At 64.3% G+C, this 27681-nt stretch overlaps 8 protein-coding genes and 1 pseudogene across 8 annotated transcripts; 4 read left to right on the forward strand and 5 right to left on the reverse strand.

The window, feature by feature from the left end:
• ACA1_174140 overlaps positions 1-4448 on the reverse strand; it is an 8404-nt pseudogene extending 3956 nt beyond the window's left edge.
• Positions 4449-4574: 126 nt separating this feature from the next.
• ACA1_174150 (uncharacterized protein) lies at positions 4575-6049 on the reverse strand (the record flags this gene model as incomplete). Its single annotated transcript, XM_004356602.1, has 4 exons — positions 4575-4660; positions 4760-4973; positions 5041-5138; positions 5296-6049. The coding sequence occupies 4 exons, from the start codon at positions 6047-6049 to the stop codon at positions 4575-4577; spliced, it is 1152 nt and encodes a 383-aa protein (XP_004356655.1).
• A 423-nt stretch (positions 6050-6472) lies between these two features.
• On the forward strand, positions 6473-7288 carry ACA1_174160 (uncharacterized protein; the record flags this gene model as incomplete). Its single annotated transcript, XM_004356603.1, has 1 exon — positions 6473-7288. The coding sequence occupies one exon, from the start codon at positions 6473-6475 to the stop codon at positions 7286-7288; it is 816 nt and encodes a 271-aa protein (XP_004356656.1).
• A 202-nt stretch (positions 7289-7490) lies between these two features.
• ACA1_174170 (glutathione Stransferase, C-terminal domain containing protein) lies at positions 7491-8555 on the reverse strand (the record flags this gene model as incomplete). Its single annotated transcript, XM_004356604.1, has 4 exons — positions 7491-7709; positions 7816-8027; positions 8183-8331; positions 8449-8555. 4 exons carry the CDS (start codon positions 8553-8555, stop codon positions 7491-7493), a joined length of 687 nt encoding a protein of 228 aa, XP_004356657.1.
• Positions 8556-8767: 212 nt separating this feature from the next.
• ACA1_174180 (uncharacterized protein) lies at positions 8768-9940 on the forward strand (the record flags this gene model as incomplete). The annotated part of the gene is made up of 4 exons (XM_004356605.1): positions 8768-8859; positions 8977-9332; positions 9414-9524; positions 9618-9940. 4 exons carry the CDS (start codon positions 8768-8770, stop codon positions 9938-9940), a joined length of 882 nt encoding a protein of 293 aa, XP_004356658.1.
• A 418-nt stretch (positions 9941-10358) lies between these two features.
• Positions 10359-13841, reverse strand: ACA1_174190 (nicotinate phosphoribosyltransferase; the record flags this gene model as incomplete). Its single annotated transcript, XM_004356606.1, has 11 exons — positions 10359-10512; positions 10772-10941; positions 11114-11212; positions 11338-11749; positions 11855-11994; positions 12210-12311; positions 12512-12583; positions 12692-12777; positions 12870-13008; positions 13169-13326; positions 13478-13841. The coding sequence occupies 11 exons, from the start codon at positions 13839-13841 to the stop codon at positions 10359-10361; spliced, it is 1896 nt and encodes a 631-aa protein (XP_004356659.1).
• Positions 13842-14116: 275 nt separating this feature from the next.
• On the reverse strand, positions 14117-16249 carry ACA1_174200 (Aga27A, putative; the record flags this gene model as incomplete). Its single annotated transcript, XM_004356607.1, has 8 exons — positions 14117-14289; positions 14363-14756; positions 14924-14955; positions 15095-15195; positions 15298-15434; positions 15556-15598; positions 15703-15962; positions 16166-16249. The coding sequence occupies 8 exons, from the start codon at positions 16247-16249 to the stop codon at positions 14117-14119; spliced, it is 1224 nt and encodes a 407-aa protein (XP_004356660.1).
• Positions 16250-16486: 237 nt separating this feature from the next.
• Positions 16487-20393, forward strand: ACA1_174210 (uncharacterized protein; the record flags this gene model as incomplete). The annotated part of the gene is made up of 8 exons (XM_004356608.1): positions 16487-16578; positions 16704-16839; positions 16970-18263; positions 18404-18458; positions 18559-18629; positions 18805-18953; positions 19036-19222; positions 19342-20393. The coding sequence occupies 8 exons, from the start codon at positions 16487-16489 to the stop codon at positions 20391-20393; spliced, it is 3036 nt and encodes a 1011-aa protein (XP_004356661.1).
• A 199-nt stretch (positions 20394-20592) lies between these two features.
• Positions 20593-27672, forward strand: ACA1_174220 (TBC domain containing protein; the record flags this gene model as incomplete). The annotated part of the gene is made up of 15 exons (XM_004356609.1): positions 20593-21859; positions 22038-22195; positions 22286-22375; positions 22464-22533; positions 22635-22733; positions 22932-23032; positions 23105-23197; positions 23355-23461; positions 23545-23801; positions 23943-24064; positions 24187-24309; positions 24415-24517; positions 24620-24777; positions 24851-25027; positions 25225-27672. 15 exons carry the CDS (start codon positions 20593-20595, stop codon positions 27670-27672), a joined length of 5373 nt encoding a protein of 1790 aa, XP_004356662.1.
• Positions 27673-27681: the final 9 nt, after the last annotated feature.

The raw sequence follows: 27681 nt of genomic DNA on the forward strand, positions 1-27681 counted from the left end.
GAGGAGGAGGAGGAGGAGGAGGAGGTAAGCTGTAAGTACTTTCGGTATCGGGCAGGTCACGCACTGCGGTGACGTCCTGAATGGGAACCGTCCCCACGTAGCGATACGAGAAATCGCCCTGGGCATGCCAAAGCACACGACACACACGACACACACGCAGCGAGCGAGATCGGGATCGCCACGCATTCCACGGGTATCAAGGAAGGTGAGTGAGGACTCACAAGGCGAGGGGGCGTGAGGGAAGGGGAGGATGGCACCTGCAGCTGCGAGAGGAGGTTCGATATTTTCTTGGAGTAGATGAGGAGGTTGTTGAAGAGGAAGAAGTGGTGCTCCTCGGGCTTGCGGTCACCACCCTGGAAAATGTGGAGCGGGCCTTCGCGCACGTATCGCCTGTGCCGATCCACCAGCGGGTTCAGCGGTTGCTGCACCAGCCACCACCAGCCACCACCAATACATGCATAGGTGCATCGAGAGAGAGAGAGAGAGAGAGAGAGAGAGAGAGAGCGAGCGAGAGAGAGAGAAGGGCAGGTGAGATAGTGGAAATGGTGGATGGTGCAGAGGGAGGGAGGGAGAAGGACGAGGGCGCACCTCGTAACCTTGCAGCTTGTTTTTCACGATGAGGACCTTGACGAGGCGATCCGAGATCTCCATGCTCTGCTCCACCGACGTCTGGAGCATCTGCAGGCTCTGGATGGCCTGCGCGATGACACGTACATATATTCGGGCAAGCGTGGCGGAGGGAGGAGGCAACAGGACGTACTGGTAAGTACGCGTAGAAAAAAAAAAAAAAAAAAAACAACAACAACAACGTTCAAGCGATGATTTATGGGGGGGGTATTGGGGGGGGGGTTTACATCGGTGAGCGGAGCGTAGTCCGGGTCCGATGGGTTGGTCAGGTTGAGCAGCCTCTGTGTGCGATGCAGCAGCAGCAGCAGCAGCCGTGGTTAATGACCGGACCACGTGGGTGGATGGGGTGGGGGGGGGGCTTGGGGGTTGGCAGTAGCTATCGTGGAGATGGCGGCCGTTATTGGATTTGGGCGGAGGGGAGGGGCAACGCGGCGCCGTACCTTGAGGTACTGCTCGTAGCGCAGGACGCGACCTGCCGGCAGCGAGAGCAGAACTTGAAGGGGCGCCTCGTCCTTCTCCTCCGATGACTGCACCAGCCGCCACCACCAGCCACCGGTAATATGACGCGCACATTTTGTGTTAAAGAGAGATGTAGAGATGTAGAGAGAGAGAGAGAAGGAGTGGTGTACCTTGAGAAAGTTGCGCACGGTGCTGGACTGGTTCTTGGAGCGTTCGAGAGCATCTTCGCGGGTGCTGCTGCTCATGGCAAACTGGGGGTAGAGCTCCAGCTCCTGGGCCTGGCCGTTGAAGTTGCGCACGCACGCACGCACGCACGCATGCACCACCGGACGAGGATCGTGAGATTCCATGAATTCCTCCGGCGTAGCGCAACGTAAGGCGCCCAGGCTAATTTGGGGAGGTTTGGGGGAGGGAGGGCCGCCAACCCGCGCTGCAAACACGGCCCCGAGGCTGGTGTGGGGGTAGACCAGCAGCTGCTCCTCGAGACCAGCGCGCAGGGTCGTATGCACATCTCGTAGCCGCTCCACGTCTTCGCGCGCACACACACAACACACACACACACAACACGACAAGACACGACGCGGCACCACACACGACCACCGAGCACGCTTCAGCCCAGGTGCGCGCACACGCAGGCACGCAAGGGAAGAGATACCGGCAAAAATGGCGGTGATGTCGGCGCGCTCGATTTTTTTGGAGAGGGTATCGTCCTGCAGGAGCACGTCTCGGTAGTTCTGCGCGCGAGCAACCACCACAAGCAGCCACCAGCAGCCGCCAGCCGCCGCCAGCCGCCAGCCGCCACGATCAACACAGTGCACTGGAGCGGAAGAACTAAACGAGAGAGCAGGCATTGGCGGAAGGAGGGAAGGAGGATACTTCGATGAGCGAGGTGAGCAGGCCACAGTAGAGCTTTTCATCCTCGACGAGCTGCATCAGCGCTATCTTGCGCCTGTCGGTCTCTGCGCGCACGCACGCACGCGCGCGCACACACACACACACGCACAACACACACAACACACCGAGAGAAGAAGACCGCGACGGGTCAGTGCCCGGTGATCGGATCTGGATGTCCACCACCCCCGGCGCCCCCCCCCGAAGGCCAGTTCGATGGGTGTCTCCATCGAAGAGCGGGGGACGTACCTTTTTCCCAGAGGGATTCGTCGATGTCCTTGAACTCCAGGGTGTCCGCTGACACGCGCACCCGTTCCGTGACCTTGCCTCCTCCGCTCCGGAAGTCGTGCTTGCGTCCGCCCACCACCGATTCGTAGTCCTGCCCCCACCCGCCCACCCGCCCGAACCGATCGAAATTCAAACGTGCCGTTAGCCAGCCACCACAGGAAGGGGGACACCACCAGCCACCACCAGCCACCACCAGCCACCACGACGACGACGCATCTGTCACCGCACACGGGGAGGGGAGGGAGGGTATTGGGTGGGGGGGCAGCAGTACCTTGACCGCGGACTGGAGCTGAACCACGCGCTTGTAGCCCAGCGAAAAGAATCTCTTGTACTCTTCAAAGTAGGCGCAGAGCTGCTCCAGGGTCTCGATCTGGTTCTTGGCGATCACGTCCGCGAGCCTGGTGCAGCACCGTGTGTCGTGTGTTGCACCGCGCGCCCGCAATTGGTTGGGTGAGTCGTGTCATGTCCTGCTGTGCGGAGGTGGATCCAAGCGGAGGTGTGTTTTGGCTGAGCTGGGGGTGGGTGGGGGGCTGGCGCGTACGTTTTGGTGGTCTCCTGTGCCTGGTCCTTGAACACGGCCTCCAGTGCGTCGCGCTCCTTTTCCGCCTGATGGCCGCCACGTGCCAACGCAAGGCACGTGTGAGCGAAGGATCCAAAGGGGGGGAGGAGGGGAGGTGCAGCTGGCGACGTGTAGTGGGAGTACGAGTAGGACGAGTAGTCGCATGTGGTTACGTTGCACGTACCTCGACCACCTTGACCAGGTTGAGCTTGCCCTTGGCGTTGAGCTGGTGCACCTTGGAGATCGCGCTGTCGTAGGTGTTGCGCGCCTTCTCGCACTTTTTGAAGGACATCTGACGAGCCCCCATCCCGCACCCACCCCCCACGACCACCACCCATCCGCAGCAGCAGCAGCAGCAGTTAGGTGGGCGCGGGGCCGAGAGTGCAGCGGGGATGTGGTGGTGGCTGGTGGTGGCTGGTGGTGGTGGTGGCTGGTGGTGGGAACCTTGGCATCGCGCAGGTCCCCGCGCACGAATTCGTCCATGGGGATGGTGAACTTGGAATGGATGGCCCGGTCCTGTTTTTGCGCACACACATGCATGTACACGACCACCCGGGAAGAGGAGGAGCGAACACACACGACATACGACACGACACGACCAACGACACGACCAACGACACGACACACAGAGAAGAGGGGAGGAGTGAGGATTTGCCCGATCTATATTATTCGACCAATGCATGCGGTGGGGCTCTCGAGAGTGCAGCAGGTGTGCCTGGAGGAGGTGGTTGGTGGGGAGGAGGGGTCGTGCCATTTCCTCGCGCAGCGTTTGCACGTAGAGCGTGAGGTCCTTGAGCTCGGAGAGGGCGCGCACTGCCGAGGGCAATCATGTAACGTGAGGAAAGGGGACCGAGACATGAACAACACAATACCCCCCCCCCGAGGGGGCGAGGGCCGTCGTGGTGAGCCACACGTGGTTGTGCCATAATAGAGAGGTGGTGGTCACTGGTGGCTGGTGGCGAGGAGGAATGAGGGAGGAGGAGGAATGGGGATTGTTGGGGGGGGGTACCGAGCACTTCGTCGTGGCCCTCACGTATGCGCAAGCGCTGTGAGTAGATGCCCAGCGCCTCGGCCAGCTGCTTCTGCGACTCCACCGACGCTGCAGAACAGGACCACGAAGAGACGCGCCACCATGTGTGAGGAGGGAGGCGCGCCTGGCTAGAGGAGGGAGGGCACGGCAATACATTGTACACGATAGGCATGTACGACATAAATAAATAAAATAAAATAAAATAAATAGAAAAGAGGGGGCACGCACCCGCCGTCTGCTGTGAGTCCCGCACGGAGCGCTGGTGGATGACCTTCAGGCATTCCGTTGAATCGGCCACTTTCTGGGGGGGGAGGCAACAAGAACCAGCAGATGGGAAGAGGAGAAGGGGAGGTGGTGGGAAGGTGTGCCGCGTTGGCTCATGCCACGAGGGAGGGGCGGTACCGTGGCAAGATTGGCGAGGCCTTCGGGAAGGCGAGAGTGGTGGTCGCCCCCGCCCGAGGCCGAACTGTTGCCGCCGGCACCAGAGGCAGCGCTGCCGCTCGAGCCGAGGTGGCCGGCCGGCGGAGGGACCCCACTCGCATTGGCGCTGTCACCACGAAGGGTGGCGAGCCGTCCGAACTTGAATTTGTTCATCAATTCACAACACAGTACAACACCCGCACCCGCCCACGCCTGACTTGTTTTTTTAATATAAATTGCGATTTTTTTGTGTTGGAAAACGGAAATTGCAAGCGGACAAAAAAAGCCCACAAAGCCGCGCTAGAAGGGCTTGAACTTGCGCTGTGCGCGCAGCTTTGCGATCTTCTTCTTGTCCTCCTCGAAGCGCAATCGGAGGTCCGCCAGCTCTGTTGTCGGGTGGTGGTGGTGGTGGCGGCGGCGGCGAGGGTGAGCAAAGGTGAGCAGACACGTGGTTGGGGAGGGGCAGGGGCGAGGGCACGTCGTACGCTTTCGTCGGTTTTCGCGGCGCTGGAAGCGGTAAAAGTCGAGGAGCACCTTGTCCGACTCCTGTCGCTGGGCCTTGGCGGCAAGGGCGGGCGCTGCTTTGGCGCTGGCGATCGGGATGCCGCCGTCCGCCACCTTCTTCCTCCCCTTGCGGCGCACCGTGACGAACCCATCTGCGTCGGGCTTCCCGAGCGCCGCCTCCTCCTCCTTCTCCGCCTGGTGGTGGGTGGTGACCCGGGGTGAGTCGAGGTGCGTCATGTGCGTCATGTGAGGGCAAACGCACCAGCCTTTGCCTGCGGTCGAAGTCGGCCATGAAGGCATCCACTTCGGCCAGCACCCGCTGAGGGTCCGGGCGCGCCTCTTCGTACTCGAGGAGCCACTCTGCACGACGTAGCAATTGCCGAACCGGCGCGCGTGGCTCGTTAGCAACAATAGCAGATGATTTCATCCAGCACACGGACACGCGCGCACGCATATATATATACATAAACACATATACAAAGCACGCGCACAATGCACGACAACCGGGAGGGCGTACTGTTCACCCCGCGCCCAGAGCCGGCTGCCTCTCCAGCGGCGTCGCTTTCGGCGGCGGCAGCCGAGTTCCAATCGTAGCGCAGCGCGGCGCGTAGCCCGTCAGGGCTGGAGAAGGTGACGTGGGCAAACACGAGCGGACGGGCTTCGGCGTCATCGGCCTGGGCCACCTCCAGCCACGGCCCTCGCCCGCCCTGGTGCGCTGGCCGCTGCTGCTGCTGCTGCTGCTGTCGGTGGCTGTCCGCCGGCGGCACGCGGCGCATGGACTTGAGCGTCACGCTTTCCACGGGGTGGCCACACCTTTCGAAGAGCCGGCGCAGCTGGTCCTCAACGGCGCCCGCATCGGCGTCGTCGCCCACGTTGGCCACGAACAGGGTCGACGTGGCGCCGGCCTCTTCGGTCGGGTGGTGCCCGCGCGGGTCGTCGTCCACCTGCGAGCCGGCGCGGTGCTGCCGGATGTAGAGGTACCTCCTCCTCGCCTTCTCCTCCTCCTCTTCATTGGCCGCGAGGGCGTGGGGCGGCTTGAGCGGCAGCGGCACCAACTGAAAGCCGCCCGCCCCCGACGCCGCCCAAGGGAGGCTCGCCTCCTGCTGCTGCTGCTGCTTCGTGCCCAGCCCGTTGTCGCCGGCGGTGGCCTTCTTCATCTTCTTTGCCTTTTGCTTCTCCGGCGTCCCTTTCTTGCTGCTGCTGTGTTGAGTCGTGCCCTCTCCGCCGGAGGAGGCCGTCCGCTTCCTCTTCAACTCGCTGCTGCTGCTCATCTCTTTGGGGTCCGGTGTGCTGTTCTGGCTTTTCTCTCCGCTCCGGCCAGCATTAGGTTTCCTCCGCCCATTTTTTCTCTTCTCCAAGAGAAATTGAAAAGGAAAATAGTTTTAATCCCTTTTTTTGTAATTCAAGATCCGTGGCCAAGGATGCAGAACCAAGCACGACGTGCCGTTGTGGGCAGCGCAAGAACGACGCCACTTCTCGCTGGTCCTCTTCCTCTGCAGCGGTTGCACCTTCGTTGGGTAATTGACCCCCTCCCATTCTCCCAAATTCACCCCCGGAGATGCCGGTTCAATGGCGACTCTGCTCTACCACTACGGGTCCCTTCCGTTGTCGAACAGTAGGAGCATTTTCCTTTCGCCCTGCGACGCAGTCCTGGACCTTTGCTGGTCCTCCCACCCACAGCAGGCTAACCTTCAATGGTGTGGCAGCGGCACGGAGGGGGCTTGGTGTCGGAGCAGCCGATGGTGGTGCGCACGGAGGCGCTGAGCGGGGTGCAGCTGTTGGGCGGCGGCGCCGTCTTTGCGCACCGGCTGCAGGCGCCGGCGCACGCGCCGCCCTCGCGGCCCGGGTTGGGGCAGCTGGCCGAGGCCGAGGTGGCGGAGATGCGGCGGCTGAGGGCCGAAGACCCCTCGCGCTGGACGCAGCGGCGGCTCGCCGAGCGATTCGGGGTCAACGCGCTCCTGGTGGCTCGCCTGGCGCCGGCTCCGGCGGAGCGTTTCGCGCAGCTCGAGGAGGAGGAGCAGCTGCGGGAGCTTCGCCGCGTGTTTGGCGACCGGGGCGGAGCCAGCGCCCGGCCGGCGCACAAGTCCTACTCGGAGAGCGACCAGCAGCGGATCAACCGGGCCAAGTTCCAGCAGCAGGTGGCCGAGCAGGGAGGCCTCAAGGCCACGCTCAAGCAACACAACGCCGTGCCCAAGCGCCGTCGCCAGGGCGTGCGGCCGCCCTTCATGCAGGTGGCCGACCAGGAGGTCGTCGTCGACACGGCCGAGTTCCAGCCCGGCGTCGTGGGTCCCGAGGTGGACTTTGCCAAGGCCACCCGTCCCCTCACCGTCCGCTCCCCCACGCCCGACGAGGCCGCCGCCATCCGCCGCCACCTCGCCGAGACCGCCGCCAAGGCCCCTCTCGACCCCGCCGCCGCCAAGGCCGCCGCCGACGAGTTCGAGCGCGACCTGCAGGCCGTCCGAAGCGAGGCCAAGGCACAGGGCATCCAACGCAAGTACCGCCGCAAGTGAGATGCTTTCCCCACACCCCCACACCATCCCCCCCCCCCACAAACACCAAACAAACAAAACGGGTTGCCGCCAACTGCTGTTGATGATGGTGAGGGAACGGCACAACCCGTGATGGGGCACTACATCATAACAACAACAACCACAACAACAACAACAACAAAAAGCCGTGGTGATGATGCTGGTGGCGGTGGAGAGGCTGTCCTCAGTTGGTGGCCTCCTCCTTGTAGCCGCCGAAGATGGCGGTGGGTCCGTTGGGGAACTGGGGGCGCTTGCCGCTGGCCACGTAGGCGTGGATCTTGGCGTGGGAGCCCACGGTCTCGTGGTGCTTCTTGAGCAGCGGGAAGGGCTCCAGGAACTGGTCGGTGGCCAGCACGATGTGGTTCTCCACCACGTCGAACAGGTACAGATCCGCAGCCGTCAACTGTTGTACCACCACCACCACATACCACCACGAGTGGTGAGAGCGAGGGACTTGCAAGCCTCCCACGACGGCGGCCAAGAAAGCGACAACGGAGGAGAGTGCGCACCGAGCTGCCGACGAGGAAGCCGGTGCCGTTGCTCTTGAGGATGTTCTCGATCTTGCCAAACTCGACGGGCATGGTCTCGGCCACGTAGGGGCCGCGCAGCTTCTCAAAGTCGGGCGAGTAGCACACCTTGGCGAACTTCTGCCTGAGGTCCTCCGAGGCGTCGATGAGCATCTCCACGCGCGCCTGGTTCAGCTCGCCCTCCCCGGCCAGCCCTGATAATAGAAAATGTATTTACGCAGATGAAGAGGAGGAGGTCACGAAATCAGAGTCGTGCCGCCCCTTCGCTCTTCGTCCCCCCTCTAAAGAGAGAGAAGGAGAAGGGGGAGAAAAATGGCCGAAAGAAGAGGAGAGGAGAGGAGAAGGGTACCGGCCTTGCGGGCCAGGTAGCGGAAGATGGTGAGGCTCTGGAAGAGGTCGAACGTGGAGCCGTCCTCGAAGGTGATGGTCGCCTTGGGCAGCTGCTCGAACAGGTACCCGCCGGACTTCTTGTGGGCGCCCCACTCCTTCGGCCTCAGCCTGGTTGTGCCACCGACCACCGACCACGTAACTAAGCGCTTGCCCCTCTCCAACAACAACAACAACAACAACAACACAAAGACACCGCAGCGTGGTGCAACGTGGTGGTCATAGTACCTGGTCTCCTCGTAGGGAATACCGCCAGCCTCGAGCACAAGACGCAGCTTCTCGACAACGCCGCGCAGGGGGAAGTACGTGAGGTGCACCTTCTGAATCTGCGACATGGTGGCGGTGGAGTGGAGCGAGTAGAGTAGACGAAAAGAAAGCAAACTACTCCCCCCCCCGACAGTTTTAATTGTGCTATTAATCACCGCATTCGCTGAACGATGAGGTCGGATTGTTTTGGGGCCCCGGGGTTCAAAAGAACAGGCAGACCACCTTTCTTTTTTTGTTTTTATTTTGCAGTTTTCCTTTCGTTTATCCTTCCGAGCCAGCCATGGAGGCGGGCCAGGAAGACGAAGGGAGTGATCTCCTGGACTTTGCGGCCACCTTTGCCCAGTTGTGCGAGGATGAGCGCACCGTGCCATTGTACGCCTCCTCCTCTCGCCTGCTGCTGCCGCTGCTGCTCCTGCCGCCGGTGGCGGTGGTGGTCGGGTTGTTGCTGTGCCGCACGGCTCACCCGTCGACGGGTACCTGGGCGGGCAGGGGCGAGGCTGGTGAGGAGGTGGTGGTGCGGCAGGACACGGGCGTGGGCCAAGGCGGGGCTGTCTGGGAGTCGGCCCTGGCCCTGATCGCCTGGTGGCGCCACGCCCACGCGGAGCACCCCCTCGGCCAGCTCCTCCCACAGATGTCCGGCGGCGGCGGCGGGTCTGCCAGCTCGGTGCAGGACTCCACAGACGGAGCTGCCGCCGTCTCTACGGTGGTGGAGCTGGGCGCCGGCACCGGCGTGGCAGGGCTCGCCATCGGCGCCCTGCTGGGCCGATCGCGGATCGTGCTCACCGACCTGCCGCCCTACCTACCCCTCCTCCGCCACAACGCAGCTCTCAACGCGCCGCTCTTGCGTACAACCCCCGCGCGAGTGCATCGTGTCGTGTTGTTGGTCGTGTCGTAGGTTGCTGATACCAGGTTTGGCATGGGTGCAGGATCGCGAGGGAGCAGTGTCGAAGTGGCGAGCTATCGCTGGGGAGAGGCGCCTCCGCTTCTGTCCACCACCACCGCCGCCGCCGCCGCCGCCAGCAGCAGCAGCAGCGGGGGTACATACGCCCTCGGTCATGTGGGGGCCAGGCACTTCGCACACGCATGACACGATGGCAACCCAGCCGCCTGACCAGGAGGGCGCGGAGCAGGAGGACCCGTCGGGTCCTACGATCTGATCGTGGGCTCCGACCTGGTCTACGACGCGGCCAAGCCCGGTTTCGACTGGCGGCGCAACCACCAGGAGCTGGTGGCCTCCTTCAACCTGTTGGCCCACCCAGCAGCCAGCCAGCGGGCGACCACGGTGGTGTTGGCCGTCGAGCGGAGGCGCGAGTCGGGTCACTTCTACGACGCCTTCTTTGGCCTCCTTAGGGAGTGCGGGTGGCATTGTGACGTGCGGCCCTTTTCGATCGACGAGCGCACGGACACCCTCATCCTCATCATCCGTCGTGCGCCGGCTGCCTCTGCGGAATGACACGACTTCTCCCCCTGTACGGGGAAAACTTTTTTTTTAATAAATTTGCAACATGAAAAGGGTGTGCGCACGCAGACGAGCTCCCAACGGCAACCGAACACCGTAGGGAACAGATAAGCGTGCGTGGCTGGCTCTGGGTCAAGGGGATGACCGCCCGCACAAGAGCACCCGCCACCCAAAACCAGTGAAGGCGACGGGGCAAGCACGGACGGCTTTCATTCGAGACCGCAGTTAGGTACCATTCCAGCCCCGGCCTCCGCCACTTGTAGCGCCCGCTCACCCCGAATATTATGGGCACCGACCGAACCGAAAAATTATTCCGTTCAGCAACACACAGCGGTTTTTTGTTCTGGGGTGTGCGGCTGGTGGCCGCGTCTGAGAGAGTGTGTACACACACACGAATTCTACGCAGACACGATCAGGCGGCGTCTTCGTTGACGTCGTTGGACGAGGAGATGTCGGGAATGGGCGCCTCCTGCAGCCACAGGTCGTGGATGAAGCTGTAGAGCTCCGACGAGACGGACACCTTGTACGGGGTCGGATTGAGCAGGCGCAGGTGGTCCGGACGCATCCTGTCGGGGCCGCGCGCGCGCGGGGAAGGCGGATGGATGGGTGGGGGCAAAGTGGTGGTGGGTGGTGGGTGGTGGGTGGTGGGTGGTGGGTGGTGGGTGGTGGGTGGTGGGTGGTGGGTGGTGGGTGGTGGTCACAGCCGTTAGCCGGGGCCTGGGTCCCGCGTGCCGCCATCACCCAAGGCCGAGAGAGGGGGGAGGTGCATGGGCATGGGCATGGACATAGGGGGTGTGATGGGGTGGTGGGCCGGGACACACGTACTCCTGCAGCTGGCCGGTGACGTAGGCCTTGAGGGACTCCATGGTGGGGAAATCGGTGACGAGCTTGCCCTGGTCCCACACCAGCTTGAGGAGCGGCATCACCTTGGTGGGCGTCACGTACGCACGCCTCTTCTCGTCGAACGGGTGCCTGCACAGCAGACGCTTCCCCTCCTGCACGCACGCCACACGATCATCACCACGTACCGTACCGTAACCGTACCACACCACCCACAGCCGTCAGAAATTAACCCAACCAACCCAACCAATCCAACCAAGTAGGCTACCGCCGCTGCCGCCGGCCAGACCACCGTGTTTATGGGTTGGGCTGGGAGGGGGAGGGCACCTGGGGCGCCTCGCAGTGGGAGGGGACGAGGATGTCGGCCACGGGCGAGCCCTGGTTACCGTACAAACGGAAGGCCTCCTTCCGGCCCGGCAGCGTCACCTGGTGCGCGCACAGCGAACCCCCCCCCCACGGAGGTGCGTTGAGAGGGACGCGCTATAGTCTGGGCGAGGGCGAGGGCGGGGCAGGGGGAGGGAGAGAGCAGAGCAGAGGGGGGGGGGGCGCACCTTGGAGACTTCCTGGGAGAGCTTGATGCGGGGCATGCCGTGTATCTCGACGAGCTTGTAGACGCACCCGAGGGCGGGCTGGGCCTGGCAGGTGACCAGGTTGGTGCCGATGCCGAACACGTCGATCTCGTGGCCCTGCTGGTTGAGCGAGACGAGGGTGTCCTCGTTGATGTCGTTGCTGGCCGTGATGCTGAACTGCCCAAAGTAGTCCAGCCCGACCCGCTTGCCCGCGCTGCGGAACATCTTGCGCGTCTGCTTGGACAGGTAGGCCAAGTCCCCCGAGTCGAGGCGCACCCCGACGGCGCGGTAGCCCAGCCGGTGGAGCGCGAGGGCCACGGCCAGGAAGTTGGGCACCCCCGACTTGAGCGTGTCGTAGGTATCCACCAGCGCCAGGTACCCGTTGGGGAACGCCCTGCCCCAGGAGGACACACACGACACACACGACACAGAAACACCGTAGCACACATCCCGTCAGTCGCCGGCGACGACCGGCTCGTCCCAATGAGGAGGGACTTACCGTGCGTAGGCGGTGAAGGCGGTGAGTTCGCCGGTGTTGGTGTCGGCGAAGCCCAGCTCCTCGCGGCAGCGGAGGGCAAGCTTGAGGAGATCTTCAGTCTCGCCCGTGGTCTTGTGCCGCAGGGTGGCATCGGGCAGGTCCTCCTCGCTCACGAACGACGTCACGAACGAATGCGCGTGGGTGCCTACACACACGCCACACGCCACACGCGTGACACGCCTATGAACATCGGTCACGCCTCGCCCGTCGGCGGTTGTGTGTCGTGTCGTGTCGTGTCGTGTCGTGTCGTGTCGTGTCGTGTCGTGTCGTGTCGTGTCGTGTCGTGTCGTGTCGTGTCGTGTGCGTGGCCAGGTACCCTTGACGGGGAGGCCGAAGAGGAGGCCGGCGAGCACGTTGCTGGTGCCGTCGCAGCCTCCGATGTAGGTGTAGCGCGAAGCCGAGATCGCTCCATCGGGGCCTGATGCGCATCAGGTCATGCCGCCGCCGCCGAGATGGAGGCCAGGCCAACGATCAGAAAGGAGAAAGGAGAAAGGAGGTGGGCGGGAGGGGGTGGTGGTGGTGGAAGGTCGAGGTCTGGGGGGCGTGTGTGGTGAAGGGGGGGGGAGGAGGATGCGTGGGCGTGCCTTGGGCGCGGCGGAGTCCGAATTCGAGGAGAACCTTGCCCGGCCCGGCCGCCAGGCGATGGCGAGCGGCGTTGGTGGCCACCAGCGACGGAAAGTTGACCAGCGTCTGTGTGGTGCCCATCACCCCCGGATAGACGCGCCGCCGTTTAGTCGCCGCCGCCGTACGAGCTGCACATGGTGGTGGTGGTGGTGGTGGGGGGGAAGCAGGGTATACCAGGAGGGTGGTCTCAAGCATCTGGGCGATGGCCATGGGTCCTTCCACGCGGATCATCGGAATGCGCGGGAAGCACACCGTACCCTCTACGCCGCCGCCGCCGCACCACCACCACCGCCACCACGGAGCCACATGAGTCGAGTGCGCGTGAGATGGGTGGCGGGGGCGGTGGTGGTACCGGGGAGCGAGTAGACCTTGATGCGGGAGCAATCGACGGTGGCCAGCCACTCGAAGAAGGCCGGATCGCAATCGGGCATGAGGCCACGCAGTTGCTCCAGCTGCCCCGCCTTCAGCCGGAACGAACTCACAAACCGGACCTGTGCCCATCATCACCGTCATTCATTCATTCATCCATCATTCATCCATCATCATCATCATCCACCACTATCCCCACCACCACGTGTGTCACGGCCGCGAGGGCTGTGCGCGATCGCTGGCGAGTAGGGCGCGGGAGATAGATGGACGCGGGGCACGCACCACTTCCTCGAGGCCCGCGTAGATGGTGAACTCACCGTGGAAGGGGTTCTTGCGGAAGAAGAGGTCGAACACGGCCGGCTGCTCGTGCGTGTTGTTGCGCCAGTAGGCGTACGCCATCGTCAGCTGGTAGAAGTCCGTCAGGAGCGGCGTCACGAACCCTGCTCACGCGCAGCCCCACCACCGCCGCCGCCGCCACGTGCACGCGGGCACCATTGGGGGGGGGGGGATCAGCGCTCTCCCCTCTCCTCCGCCTCCGTGTTTGGTGGTTGGTTGCTTGGTTTGGTTTGGTTGGGGGGGGGGGCAATGTACCGTCGAGGGGGCGGAACTGTTCGGTGCTGTCGGCGCCCTCGAGGGAGGCGGCGGCCAGCTGGCGGCGCTGCTCGTTGAGGGGGATGTACTCGAGGGTGTTCCTCCGCCGCAGCTCCCGACGCACACGCTTCGCGCTCGGTGCTGCTGCTGCTGCCTCTGCCTCTTCGGCAGCAGGCGGCACCTGCCTCTCAGGCGGCGGCGGCTGCTGCCCTTCGAGGCTCCCACCGGTGCTGCTGCCGCTGCCGGAGGTGCCGCCCTGGCCGTTGTCTTCGGGCTGCTGCTGCTCTGTCGCGCGTCGTTTGCGGGAGGTGGTGGGGGTGCCCACCAGCTTGGCCTCCGTGGCGTCCGTCCAATCTGTCTCCATCCCGAGTGCTCTCTGCTCCGCCACGACCAGATGCAGATTCGACAAAGCAGCGGTGGCGGTGCAACGGAAAAGCACCGACGCCCTTTGCGGGGGTGAACGAATTATTATTATTATTTTGGCATTTCCCCCCACGGAGGGAGGGTGGTGTAAAATGGTCACAATGTGGGGCAGCCGGTACTGTACACGGGGGGGGGGGTGAAAGCGCGGTGGCGAGGCTCCACCTGACATCATCAACTTGAGGTCGTCATCGCTGTCATTGTCGTCATCATCGATCGTTAGGTGGAGAGGAGGAGATGGTGGAGGGGCGGTTGGCCGGGGACGGGGCTGAGCTTGAGCACGACCACGCCCGTGGGAGCCACGGCCTTGGCCGTGTACGACTGGGTGTGGGGTCCCAGGTCGCGGTGTGCCCACAGATCGCGCAGCGCCATCGTCTTGGCCGGAGCGAAACCTGGTGCGCACCCCCCGGGCACCCCCGATGAGACAGGAGCTGCGACCTCGCAGGCGCCGTAGGCCGTACGTACCGAGGTCGGACCAGTTGAGCGTGATGTCGACGGGGTAGTCGACTTTGTTCCACAGCGCGACGGCGATGGCGCCGCCGACGAGGGGCTTGGCGTAGATGTCGCTGTCGATGCCCTGCAGCACGCGGCGGCCTTGCCGGCCCAGGGGGTCCTGGTCGATGGCGATGACCTCGGCGTTGGTGATGATGTCGAGCGTCTCGGTAGTCATGTGGCGCAGGTCGTTGCCCAGGATGAGGGGCGCGGCCATCATCGCCCACAGCGAGAAGTGCGACTTGGACTCCTCGTAGGTCATCTCCCCGACACCCACCTCCAGCATGTCCGGGTCGTTGAACGCGCCCGGCTTGGCGATGGTTGACAGATCGAGCAGGTCCCACGTCTCGATGTTGAAGGCCAGGTTCTACCCAACCCAACCCCAACCCCAACCCCAACCAGCATCATCACCGCCAGCACAACCGACGATGCGGTGGCGGTTTGGGAATCGATCAGCGCCAATGCAAGAGAGAGAGAGAGAGAGAGGGAGGGAGGGAGAGAGAACGAGACGGGCTACGGAGGAGGAAGCGGTACCATGGTCCACGACCACCAGTAGGGCTTGATGTCTGGAATTGGGATTGCGCGCGCGCGCATGCACGCACCACCACCACCCACCACCACCGCCGCCACCACATGGGAAAACGTTGTGGTGAGGAGGAGATAGAGTGAGAGTGAGGAGGGCGGGTAGGAATGCGTAGGCGGTACCCTTCCAGGTGCGCCACATGTTGCACACGGGCGGCGCCCAATCCCACGGCCGCTCCTCGTTGGTCCACGGGAAGATCCCGATGAGCTCGTCCGTATCACAGCTGTATGACCCACCAGCCTCTCCTTCCGTCAGCGGCTACGTTCACTACTCTCTGGCTGTGTGTGTGTGTTGTGTGTGTGTGTGTGTGTCGCGTGTTGCTAACCTGTAGACGATGGGCCTGCCGGTGGCATTGAGCGCCTTGGACCACTTGGGGTAGGACACGTTCTTCATCTCGACGGACGTGTTGCAGCAGTCCAGCTTCATGAAGTCCACCTCCCAGTCGGCAAACGTCTGCGCGTCCTGTGTGATCCCGACACGCCCCAGCACCGCCACCACCGCCGATGGTCAGTTCGCTGCTATCTCCGCTCTCTCTCTCTCCCCCCCCCCGCTCTCTCGGCGTTTGCCTCGCGGCGGCGCGTACCTCAAATTCGTGTCCCCAGCTGCCCTCGAAGCCGCTGCACGTGCTGTGGTCGGTACCCACGTCCACCGCGGCGCCCCGGCGTGTAAGTGTCCACGCACACACCGCACACGCACACGAACACAGGGCGGGGGGGGGTGGGCAGGGTACTATTGGCCGCTGCTGGTGTAGATGCCGAACTTCATGCCGAGGCTGTGGAGGTGCTGGCCCCAGCCGTGCATGCCGGACGGGAACTGCGTGGCGTTGTAGCGGAGGCGGCCGTTGGCGTCGCGTCCGTCCTCCCAGCAGTCGTCGATGTTGAAGTAGACGTAGCCCAGCTTGGTGAGGCCCGTCTTGACCATGATGTCGGCGATCTCCCGCAGGTCGCCCTCGTCATAGTCGCACGCCAGCGTGTTCCACGTGCTCCACCCCTTGGTCACCGTGGTCCACCGCCAAACCGGTCAGCCACCTCGCAGTGTGTGTGTGTGCGTGCGGGCCACTACCACCACCACCACCACCACCACCACCACCACCGCCAGCAGCAGCAGCGGTGCACCCACATTATTTGCATACCCCCCCCCCCGCGCCACACAAAAGCGCTGTGTGCCGGCGGCGGCAAGAGGAAGAGAGGTACCATGGGCGGCGTGAGAGCCACGCCATTGTCGAGAGCGTAGCAGGCGCTGCAGGCGACCGCGAGAAGGAAGAAGGCGGGCAACATGACAGGGCTTCTCCTACCACCACCACCACTCTGCATGCCGTGTTCTTTTTGTGTCGCTGGGTGTGTTTGTTGTTGCGCTTGGTGCCCCAGCGTGCCCGCCACATTTCGTTGGGTTCGCTCCTTTCCTAACTCCGCCTCGTCGACAATTTTTGGCGCATTCCGCGCATACTGCAGTAACTGGCCAGAAAATTGGCTCCACGAACGATGCGTCAACCACCACCAGCACTGCGGACGTCAATGGCGGCGGCAGCAAGCAACCCCGAACAAAGCGGAGGGCACAACATCTTCATGCGAGGCCGCGAAGATGCCCATCCGCTGGTGCTCGAATGGTGCCCCTTTCCCGCCACCCAACGTTTTCTTTCTTTTTCTGTTTTTAAATATAAAAAATATAATAAAAAACCAAACTAAAAACCTGAGCGTTTCTGTCTTACGTGCGGACCTTTGGCCCCCAAAGGTTGCGGAGCGCGTTCGAGGAAAGGGAGGGCACGCGGCTGCCCAAGCAGGAGGTCTACGACGCCTACGAGCGGTTCTGCCAGCGCAACGGGTTCGAGAGGACCAACACGGCCGCCCTCGGCCGTCTCATCAAGAAGGTAAAGCCTGCAGCAGCAGCAGCAGCACGTGACGGCGGCGACAGCGCTGTGGCGCACCTGATCGCCGAGGCTGACCATCGTGATGGTCGTGATGGATGTTGCGTCGTGGGCGGGCGGTGTTGCACCACAGGCGTTTCCGACGTCGCGCGGGCGACGGTGGGTGGAGCACGGCATCAACGTCATGTACTACGTCAACATCGCGCCCCGCTCCTCCATGGCCACCTCCGCCTCCCCATCGCAGCCTTTGCCCGCAGCCTCCGCAGCCTCCGCAGCCTCCGCATGGGGCAGCAGCCCCGCCTTGTCGGCATCGCCGCCCAAATCGTCGCCCATGCCCGCACCCTCAGCCCGTGCTTCCACGGCACCCACCACCACCACCACGACGCCCACCACCAAGATCACGACACACGGCGCCGAAGAGGGCGGCCTGGATGGCAACAAGAGGAAGAGGAACGCGTCGTCATCGCCCTTCTCCTCGCCGCACGCCTTTGCGCACCCCGAGTTCGTGCCGCCGCTGCCGCCGCCGCCGCCCAACCTGTGGGGCCACGACCTGCCACAGATGATCGCCCACCACCAACGCCTCGAGCGCCAGGGACCCGCCGCCGCCCACGCCCCTCACGAGCCCGGCGGGGCATTCGATCGTGCGAATCTCCCGGCCCGTCTGTACGCCGGCAGCAGCAGCAGCCACCCGCCACCGGCCCCGCGGCCTACGAGCCTGGTGGCGCCACTGCCCACCACCACCACCACCACCACCAGCAGCAGCAGCAGCACCGCCGCCATGATGATGATGCCATCGTCGTGCCATCGCATCCTGCCCGCCCCGTACCATGCGCAGCAGCAGCAGCTCACACTCAACCTACACCACCCGCCGCCCCCCATGCACTCCGTCGTCACCTACGGCCCCAGCCACCATGCCCACCACCACCACCACCACCATCAGCAGCAGCAGCACCCCTACGGCCACCACCACCACCACGAGTACCACCACGAGTACCACCACGAGTACCAGCAGCAGCAGCAGCAGCAGCAGCAGCAGCATCGGCACCAGTCCCCATGGTTCTCCTCATCGCCCGACAGCGACAGCGACGGCATCAGCCCGCGGGCTGGCCCGCATGCGGGGTCCCAGGTGTCGACGGCGCCCACCGGCGAATGGTACGTGCAGACTGCGCAGACGCATGGGCGCCCGTCGGGGCAGCAGGCCGGCCGCCGCCGGGCGGAGCCGGGGCTGTGGACCGCGGGTGCCCATCTGCAGTTCATCAACGAGCAGCTCCACTACACGCGCCTCTACCGCTTCCACTACTGGAGCGTGTCGCCCCTCAACCCGGCGTGCCTTAAGGTCGACGCCATCACCTACCTCCTCACCACCGAGGAGGGCGCCCGGGAGCGCAGCTCGCTCTCCACCTCCGTCTACTACGCCCTCCACGTCGGTACGCACGCCACCACACGCCCCGGGGCAACCCCCCCCGCGATTGTGAGTGCTGACTCGGGTGATGCCCTGTTGTGGCTCGTCGGCGCCTTCGCTCCGGTCGCCGCCATTGCCCACCAACCACCAACTACCACTGTGAAGGGGCGCTGCTCTGTGGTGATTTCCAGCGGGCGCGAGAGTACATGCTCATCAGCCGGTACCCACGTGCACCCTTCCCCCATCCATTCCGTGTCCTCCGCTCGCGCGTACTTCTTCTCACGCGTCGGCATGCGCGCGCGCGCATCCCAATCCGCCAGTGAGCACCTGGGCTACGTGTTTGACGAGCAGGACTACGACGTCGCCTGCATCCTCCGCCATTTCGCCATGAGTGCGCATCCTTCCTTAACCCCCCACCCCCCACCTTCATGTACTGCCGGCGCGGTCCTCCCTTCCATCAAACCCTCAGCCCTCCTGACACCAACTGACACGTGCTCCCGCAACAACCAACCACGACCACTACCACAACCCAACCGCACCATCAACACCATTGTCCCCCTCGGCAGTATCGCGCTTCTTTGCCGAGACGGAGGAGGAGGGCCAGCGAATGGAGATCTACTACCTCACCATGAGCAAGGAGATCTGCGAGACCATCGGCGCCGTCAACGACGAGAACTACCTCATCGCCATCAAGCTCCTCGCCGCCTACCACGGGGTGCGTGGGTCCCCCCCCCGCCAACCGCCAAGCCCTTTGTGCCGAGATTTCATCTCATCTGTGCTGCCCCCGGCATGACCAGACGCCCAACGAGGAGACGTTGCGGGAGCGGATGGCGGCCATCATGCAGCAGCCCCCCTACAGGAAGCAGTGGAAGGAGGGCCGCTACTTCCTCTCGCAGTACCGGTACGGCAACATGAACAAGATGTACCACAAGCAGTACCTCGAGACCCTCCAGGCCATCTGCTTTCTCCTCGCCGCCGCCCGCCGTACGCCGCCATCCGCACGACCGCACACGACACACGCACACGTCACACACACACACACATGTGCTCACCCTGCTGCGCGCTCACGCACGAATGTGCCGCCGGGGGGGGGGGATGTGCAGAGGGGGGAGTGCCGGAGGAGCTCAAGCTCAAGCTCATGGCGCAGCTGTTCGCGCTGGCAAAGCTGGAGCGCACGCTGCTCAAGTACCAGCGGCTGCACGCGGCCGCGTCGCCGTCGATGACGACCAAGGTGATCCTGTCCTACGTGCTCCTCCTGCGCTTCCTCATCTTCGAGAGCCTCGGCCTGGCGCCGTCGGCGCAGAAGAGCGCACGCGAGTTCGTGGCCTACCTGGCCCACATGGGCGCCACCGGGGTGGCCATCGTCATGTGCGAGCTGGGCAACATCCGCCCGCTGCCCGACATCGCCGCCACGCTCGTGCGGCGTCTGCTGGGCCACGCCGACTACGACTCGCTCCACCTGCTCCTCCACCTGCTCCACCCGCTGCGCCACCACATCCTCTGGGTGCGCCTCCAGTACACCCTCATCCTACGCACCCTCGACCACCACTTCCGGCGGCGGCTCACCGACCACACCGCCTTGGCCTCGCCCACCACCCCTTCACCGGACCTTTCTTCGCCGGAGACCCCACCCACGCCCGCGTCGTACGTGGCCTCGTCGCCCGCCGCCTTCACCTCGGCCTCCACCTCGGCCTCGTCCTCGGTACTGGCCACGCCGTCGCCGCTCTCATCCACGCATTCGAACTCGCCTTCGCGCGACTTCTGGCCGTCATCGCCACCCACACACCCGGCCGAGGACCACCACTACCGCTGCCGCTACTACCAGCACCAGCAGGGCCTCGCGGCGGCGGCGGCAGCTGGTGGTGGTGGTGGTGGTGGTGGTGAGGCGTTATCACAGGCAGAGGCGGACCACCATATGGCGGTGGCGGTGATGGTGGACCTGCGCCACCAGGCGGCGGCGGAGTCGTCGTCTCTGCCTGCCGAACTGCTCCGGGCCTACCTCGGGCCGGCCGACTACCCGCGCCTCTACACCGATCGTGCGCACGAGCCCCCGCTCGAGGCCACCTACTTCGACGAGGCGGCCCAAGATCGAAACGCCCAGGCCCTGCCGCACAGCCTCGACTCCTTCGTCGACAGCTTCCTCAACCTGCCCTAACACCCACCCACCACACGTGGGGCTGCCCTTGAGTTCCAACGACGACGTCTGGCGAGATCGCGCCGGACAAAAACAAGCAAGCTCATTTATTAAAACAGGCTTCATTTCCCATTTATTTATTCCTTTCCTTGTACAAGATGAAATAATTTTACTAGTATAATAGAGAAATAACAAGAGAGGAGAGAGAGAGAGGCCAAAGATGTGGGTGCTGTTCGCGCTCCCCACGGCCAGCGACGAGGTCGGAGGAGGGCCTTCGTCGTGGCAGTGCGTGGAAGAGAACGACTACTTCGTGCTCCAGGTGCGCCAGAAGGGCGCCCCCTCATCTTCCTACTACTCATCATTATCGCACCGGTCATCGCGGCGGCTGGGCGATGGCCTGGTGCGCGTGGCCACCCTCTTCTCCTCCTCGCGCAGCAAGGGAAGCACCCTGGTCGACCCCTTGCAGGGCGGCCCCATCGAGTACCGCATCGTGCTCAAGGCCTCCCTTGCCGACCGTGGTGGTCGTGGTGACCAGCCCGCCAAAGACGACGGGCAGCCGCCAGCAGACGAGGAGCGCGAAGAGGCCGAAAAGAAGAAGAACAAAAAGCTCTTGGATGTAGCGGACGCCGACATGGAGGCGGGGCACGGGCCGGTGGTGGAAGAGGCGGCAGTGGTGGAAGAGAGGCGGGAGGGGTGGGAGGCGCGTGTGGTGGCGGAGGGGCGGGAGGTGAAGGAGGCGCGGGAGGAGTGGCGGTGGCTGGAGGCCAACGTGGTGGTGGCGTGCTCCTTCTTCAACCGCAAGAGTGCGGTCGAGGAGCGGGAGCTGTTCCACTTCCTCATGCTCAAGTTCACCGCCCTCGCCGAGGAGGCCCAGCAGCACCGCAACAAGGAGCGCGCTCTCGCCCTCCGCCGCCACCGCGACATCGGCCTCGCCAGCCTCTTCGACGCCCGCCGCCGCCGCTCTTCTTCCTCTTCATCGTCGTCCACCACCTCCACTTCGGCGCTGCCGGCCAAGCACTCGTCGGGGTCGTTGCGCCGCTCGCGCAATCAGGCGTCGAGCTCGGCCGACTTCCTGCAGCCCATCGCGTCGACGTCCTCCTCGTCGGTGTCGCTCGGCCTCGCCAACCGGGGCCGCACCGCGGCGGCCTCGGCCTTCTCCCGCTCCCACTCGGCCGACACGCCGTCGACCGCCGGTAGCAGCAGCAGCAGCCGGTCGGGTCCGCTCGACGCCATCATGGGCAGCCTGGGCGACGGCGGCGGCGGCAGCAGCAGCCTGGCACGGAGTGACAGCGTGGACCGGATGGAGGTCGACGCGGGGTTGGCCGCCGCCGCCACCGCCAAGGCAGAAGGCGAGGACGAAGACGAAGACGAGGAGGCGCTGCTGCAGCGGGTGGGCCGCGATTACGAGGAACAGGACAAGGCCCTCCAGGCCGCTTGGCGCAAGGCCTTCCCCAAGCTCGCCTCGCTCAACGAAAAGGCCATCGCCTGTACGGCTCCTCCTTCCCTCTCTTGCGGGCTTTATTTTTTATTTTTATTTTTTTTGGGTTTCCTCGACATCAAGGACTGATGGCTTTTTTTTTACAACACAAAACAAAACACACACTGCTCTGTAATATATATATGTATTATGGCCTATAGCCTATGTGTGTGCGCTGGATCGACGAGGCTCGGAGCGGCAGGGCCACTTGTTCTTGACGGTGGCGCGCTTGTGCTTCCACAGTCCGCAGTTCTCGACCAAGGTGGCCATCCCGTGGAATGAGGTCATCTCCCTCCACCGCGACGGCGGCACCACCATCCACGTCTTCTCGGCCTCGGCTGAAGAGGTACTCCTTCGTGAACTGCCAGCCGTGTCGTAATTCGGGGGGTTGGCCACCTCGATTTATACGATGATGTGGAATCAATGGAATTCGCAGCTGGTGTTCTCGGCGTTCGACGAGTACGAGGAGGGGTCGTCCGCCCTGTTCTTCATGTGGCGCCTCAACATCGACCAGCTGGCCACCCAGGTACGACGACCCTACCCACCCACACTCCACGAATTGCACCACCACCACCACCGCTGACGTGGCTCACACGATGTGGCGCGCGCGGCAGGTCATTTCCGAATACAACGCTTCGCTCCATCTCGATGAAGACGGCTTTGCCAACATCAGCAGCGTGCCCGGTACCACCACCCACCATACCCGCGCGTCATCGTCGTCGTGGTCCCTCGTTGGCCGTAGTGCGTATGCAGTGCCTCACACAATCGTGTGATCACGGGTGCAGCTCTTCCCCCCATGACGCGGGAGACGCTTATCGCGCGAATCGAATGCGACAAGCACCGGACCATATTCCGCCTGCCCACCTCCGAACACCTCACCGCCGGTACCCCCATTTTCAAACCAACCAACCAACCAACCAACCAACCAACCAACCAACCAACCAACCAACCAACCAACCAACCAACCAACCAACCAACCAACCAACCCGGCGCCACCTCTCCCTCTTCGATGATGCCCCCCCCCCAATATGTGCTTACGTTGTTGGGTGTGGGTCCTCATCCATCCATCCACCCACGTGCAGCCTACGCGGCGAGGCTGAGGCTCTCGACAGCGGCCTACCGTGAGGGCATCCTCTACCTCAGCCTCAACTACCTGGCATTCCACGCCTCCTACGCCGACAAGGTACCCGACCTGACTGTGCCCGGCCCCTGCCGCTGTGCGTGCTCACAACGTTGCAACATTCCTCCGCTGCAGCGATTCGTCGTGGTCATCCCACTCGGCGAGGTCGTGGACATCGTCAACAGCGGCTCTCGCCTCGTGCAAATCACCACGCAACGCAACAGTGAGGTGCGCGTCTCCCTCTTGTGGGGCAGATCTCCGTGAGCTTTGCATATGCTGACGGTTGTTTCACGCGCGGGTGGGTGGCGGGGGGAATGCACACACACTCTCTCTCTCTCTCTCTTTATCTAAAATATAAATATAGTTTTGCTTTTCGCTGCCGCAGCGAAGGGCGGCAGCCTACCGGCAGTTCATCCAGGCGTGGTCGCGCCTCGTGCACGCGGCCACCCACAGCGATCAGCCCTCCTTCCTCCTCTCGCCCCCGGCTCCCCGGTGCGTTGCACTCACACCTCGGCCCTCTCCCGCACGTGGTTGGTTGGATCCCCGTGCGTGAGCACTGCATGATTGGCCGTCAGGCTCACCAATGAATGGATGGGCACGTGGGGCGGGGACGGGGGCGTGTGCAGGGACGAGAGCGGGGTGACGACGTATGTGGGGGCGTCGACGTATCTGGAGAGTCGGGACCAGTTCTCGGCCCACTACAAGAAGGCCCAGCGGAGGCAGCGCGCCCTGTGGGACCTCTACATCGCCAAGAACGGGTGGGGCATCGAAATGATCAAGACCCACGACCTCGCACCTCTCGTCAAGGGCGGCATACCCGATGAACTGCGCGGTACCGACCACGACACACGACACGACCAAACACGACACGACACGACACACACGACACGACACGACACGACACACACGACACGACACTTGTTTGAGAGGGGGGCGCACCGACTAACGGCCTTGCTCGTTGTGTCGTGGACAGGACCCGTGTGGCAGGTCCTGACGGGATCGGTGTACCAGCACGCCACGTGCAAGGACGAGTACCGCCGCCTCCTCGACACCCACCGCGAGGAGGCCAGCCTGGCCACCGCCGAGATCGAGCGCGTACCTCTCCGCCGCCCCCCCCCCGCCCAATCCGCCCTTTGCAGAAGCCCCTGACCCATGATGGGTTGTCGGGTGGTGGTCGCCATCACACACACACACACACACACACACACGATGCACAGGACCTGCATCGCAGCCTGCCGGGCCATCCGTTTTACCAAAGCGAGGAGGGGAGGCAGATGCTGCGCAACGTGCTCTCGGTCTACTCCTGGCGCAACCCCGACCTCGGCTACTGTCAGTCCATGGTACACACCACCCTACCCCCCCCCTACCGCGCGATCTCCCTTTTTGGGTTTTTTGAAGGTGGGCGTCCGATCTCACCACCGCCGGTGTTGCTGGTTGGTGGGCAGAATATCATATGCGCGGTGCTGCTCCTGTTCATGTCGGAGGAGGAGGCCTTCTGGCTGCTCGCCAACGTGTGCGAGGAGCTCCTGCCCCAGTACTTCACCCGCGGTACGCACACCCAGCACACACACACACACTTCATCACACCACACCACACCTCACACAATGCTCTTGGTCCTCACTGTGACATGGTGATGTGTGCGCACACAGACATGCTGGGTTCGATCACCGACCAGCGGGTGTTCGAGGACCTGGTGGCCGAGCACGTGCCGCAGGTGGCCGAGCACTTCGAGAGACTGGAGCTCCAGCTGGCCCTCATCTCCTTCCCGTGGCTCCTCTGCCTCTTCATCGGCCACGTGCCCCTCCAGGTACCCACCACCACCCCATCTCCCCCCCTACTCCCCCCCTAGCGTGCGGCCAACATTTGGGGGGGGGGCGCAGGCCACGCTGCACGTGATGGACGTGCTCTTCTGCGAGGGTCCGGCCTCCACCTACCTCTTCAAGGTGGGGCTGAGCGTGCTGCAGCTGCACCACGACTGGATCCTGGAGCAGACCGACTGTGCCCGCATCATTGCCGCCCTCAAGTGGGCGTCCATCGATCCCGAGGAGCTCGTCAAGGTACCCTACCACACACACCACACACCACACACCACACACCACACACCACACACACCACACACACCACACACACCACACACGCCACACACGCCACACACGCACACACATCACACACACACTCACTACCCTTCGTCGTACGACGGCAATCTCACGCGGGTACACGACACCACCACGGCGGGTCTGGACCATTGTAGCAGGCGAGCGGGAACGACTTTGCGGGGGTGACGCCGGCCCGCATCGAGGAGATGCGCTCGTTCCACCGGCTGCAGGTGGTGAACGAGATGCAGGTGAGCTTCCTCAACTTTGGGCAGATGCTGCCGGACTTCTCCGCCACCGCCCACAAGCGCACCCCGGCGCCTCCCGGCGCCTCCCCGCGCACCATGCTCGACGCCTCCGCCTCCGCCGCCGCCGACAGCGCCACCGCCACCGCCGCCGCCACCACGCCGCCTCCGGTCGAGAGTAGCGACGGACCGTCCCCGTCGGAGTCCCCACCGTGCGCCACCGGCGGGGTGGTGGAGCTGTCGCCGGCCAAGACCAAGACGCTGCGGCGGGGCAAGGGCACCACCGTGGGCGGCGTACGCTTCTCCGACTCGACCATCTTCAAGGACCCGCCCCTCGTCGCCATCCCCGAGGAGGAGGAGGACAAGGAGGAGAAAGCCGGCGACAAGGCGGCCAACCAGCCGGCGCCGGCGCCTCAGGCCCTCTCCGGCGCAGCAGCCCCCGATGCCCAGCTTGACCAGCCGCCGCCGATGCAGCAGCAGCAACAGCGCGACGACGACGGCGAGGCGGCCCAGCGGCTTGCGCCGGCCCACCAGTCATCTGATCATGGAGCTTCGTCGCCGGGCGGCGAGGTGTCGACGAGGGCAACTGTGGCGCTGCTGGTCTCGTCGCCGCCTCCGTCGCCCGCGCCGCGCGTGCCCAAGCTGCAGCCGTTCTCGCCCCTGGGCAGCCCCGCCGCCGCCGGGGTCGTGTCGTCGGACCAGGTCCCGATATCGCCCCGCACGCTCGCCCTCTATGCCTCCACCGGCCAGCGGCCCACCTCGCCCCGCGCCGTGGGGCGCGCCTCGCCCACGAGTCCTGCGGGCGTCGCCGGCGGAGCACGCCCCGGCGGCAGCGCGGCAGCGCGCGCAGGGCGAGCGCACAAGCGGAACAACTCGAACCACTACATTCTGGACTACATCTCCATCTGCCAACAGCAACAGCAACAGCAACAGCAACAACAGCAACAGCAGCAGCAGCAGCCGGGCGGGCAGCAGCGCACGCCCACGACGCCGCTCCGGGGTGGCTTGAACGCGTCGATCGGCGGACTTGGGTCGCCCCTCCGCGAGTCGCTGGTCACGGCCCGGTCCAGGTCGGGCGGCGGCCTCGGCGAGCAGCAGACGCCCCACACGCCCTCGCCCCTGTCCGCGGGGGACCTCCGCCGCACTCCCGCGCCCGCGCACCAGGACTGGGCCTCCCTCTCGTCGCCCGAGTGGTCCTCCTACCGTACGCGCCACCGGTTCGGCGAAGAACCGGCCGCCGCTGGCACCACCGCCTCCACCACCACCTCCACCACCAGCCCCACCACCAGCGGCGAAACGGCGGACCTGCTGAGGACGCCGCCCAGGGTCTACAGCCGGCTCCTGGCCTCCATCAGCGAAACCGACCCCTTCGAGCCGAGCAAGAGGGACGGTGATGAAGACGACGACGACGACGATAACGAGGGGGAGGACGCGGTGGAAGAAGAGGAGGAGAGGGAGGAAGCTGAGGAAGCTGAGGAGGAGGAGGAGGAGGAGCTCGGGGTGGAGTACGTGCAGCGTCTGCTGCTGCGCAAGAACGAAGAACGGCGGGACAGCTCGGGCTCGCGCACGGAGCACCTGGCGCCGGCCCACTCGCGGCACGCCCGCAGCCCGTCGCTGCCGCCCAAGGTCCTCTACGCCCTCTCCACCCTCGCCGCCCCGCCCGCCCACTCCATCATCGAGGAGGACCTCAACTCTGGCCTATCGCCCACGGACTCCCCGTCCTCTCCCCACCGCACCGGCGAAGACGGCGACGACGATGAGAACAGTGGCCATCAGCAGCAGTTGGCCAAGAACAAAAACAAGAAGAAGAATAGCAAGAAGAGCAAGAAGACAAACCGCGTGGCTTCCCCGCGAGCGCCGCCGCCGGATGACAAGAGCACGGACGCCCCGAGCCCACGCGAGACGCAAGACGACGACGACGACGACGACGCGACCCAGCAGTCGCAGCAGCTGTTGTCTTCTTCGGAGGGGGGCAAGGACGAGGCGGAGCCGGAGAAGAACAAGGACCAGACGAAGGACCAGAAGAAGGCGGACTCCAAGGAGGCTGCGCAGCCCAAGCCGGCCAAGGAGTCGACGTCGTTCCCGCTCAGCCCGCGCAGCTGGTTCTCCAGCGGCGGCGGCGGTGCAGCGGCGTCGTCGTCGTCGGACGCGACCGCGCAGCCCAAGAAGAAGGAGGGCTCCAGCTTCCTCCAGAGCTGGTTCGCTTCGGCGTCGGCGGACAAGGGAAAGAAGGACGAGAAGGAGAAGCAGAAGGAGAAAGAGAAGGAGCAGCCGGAGGAGAAGGAAAAGGAAAAGCAGGAGGCCAAGAAGGAGGAGCGAAGAGGGCCTCTCCTACGATTGTTCAGAAGTGGACAGGCGTCGTAGGCGAGCCAG

The sequence above is a fragment of the Acanthamoeba castellanii genome (genome assembly GCF_000313135.1).
Source record: "Acanthamoeba castellanii str. Neff unplaced genomic scaffold scf7180000084741, whole genome shotgun sequence".
NCBI classification, from domain to species: domain Eukaryota; phylum Discosea; order Longamoebia; family Acanthamoebidae; genus Acanthamoeba; species Acanthamoeba castellanii.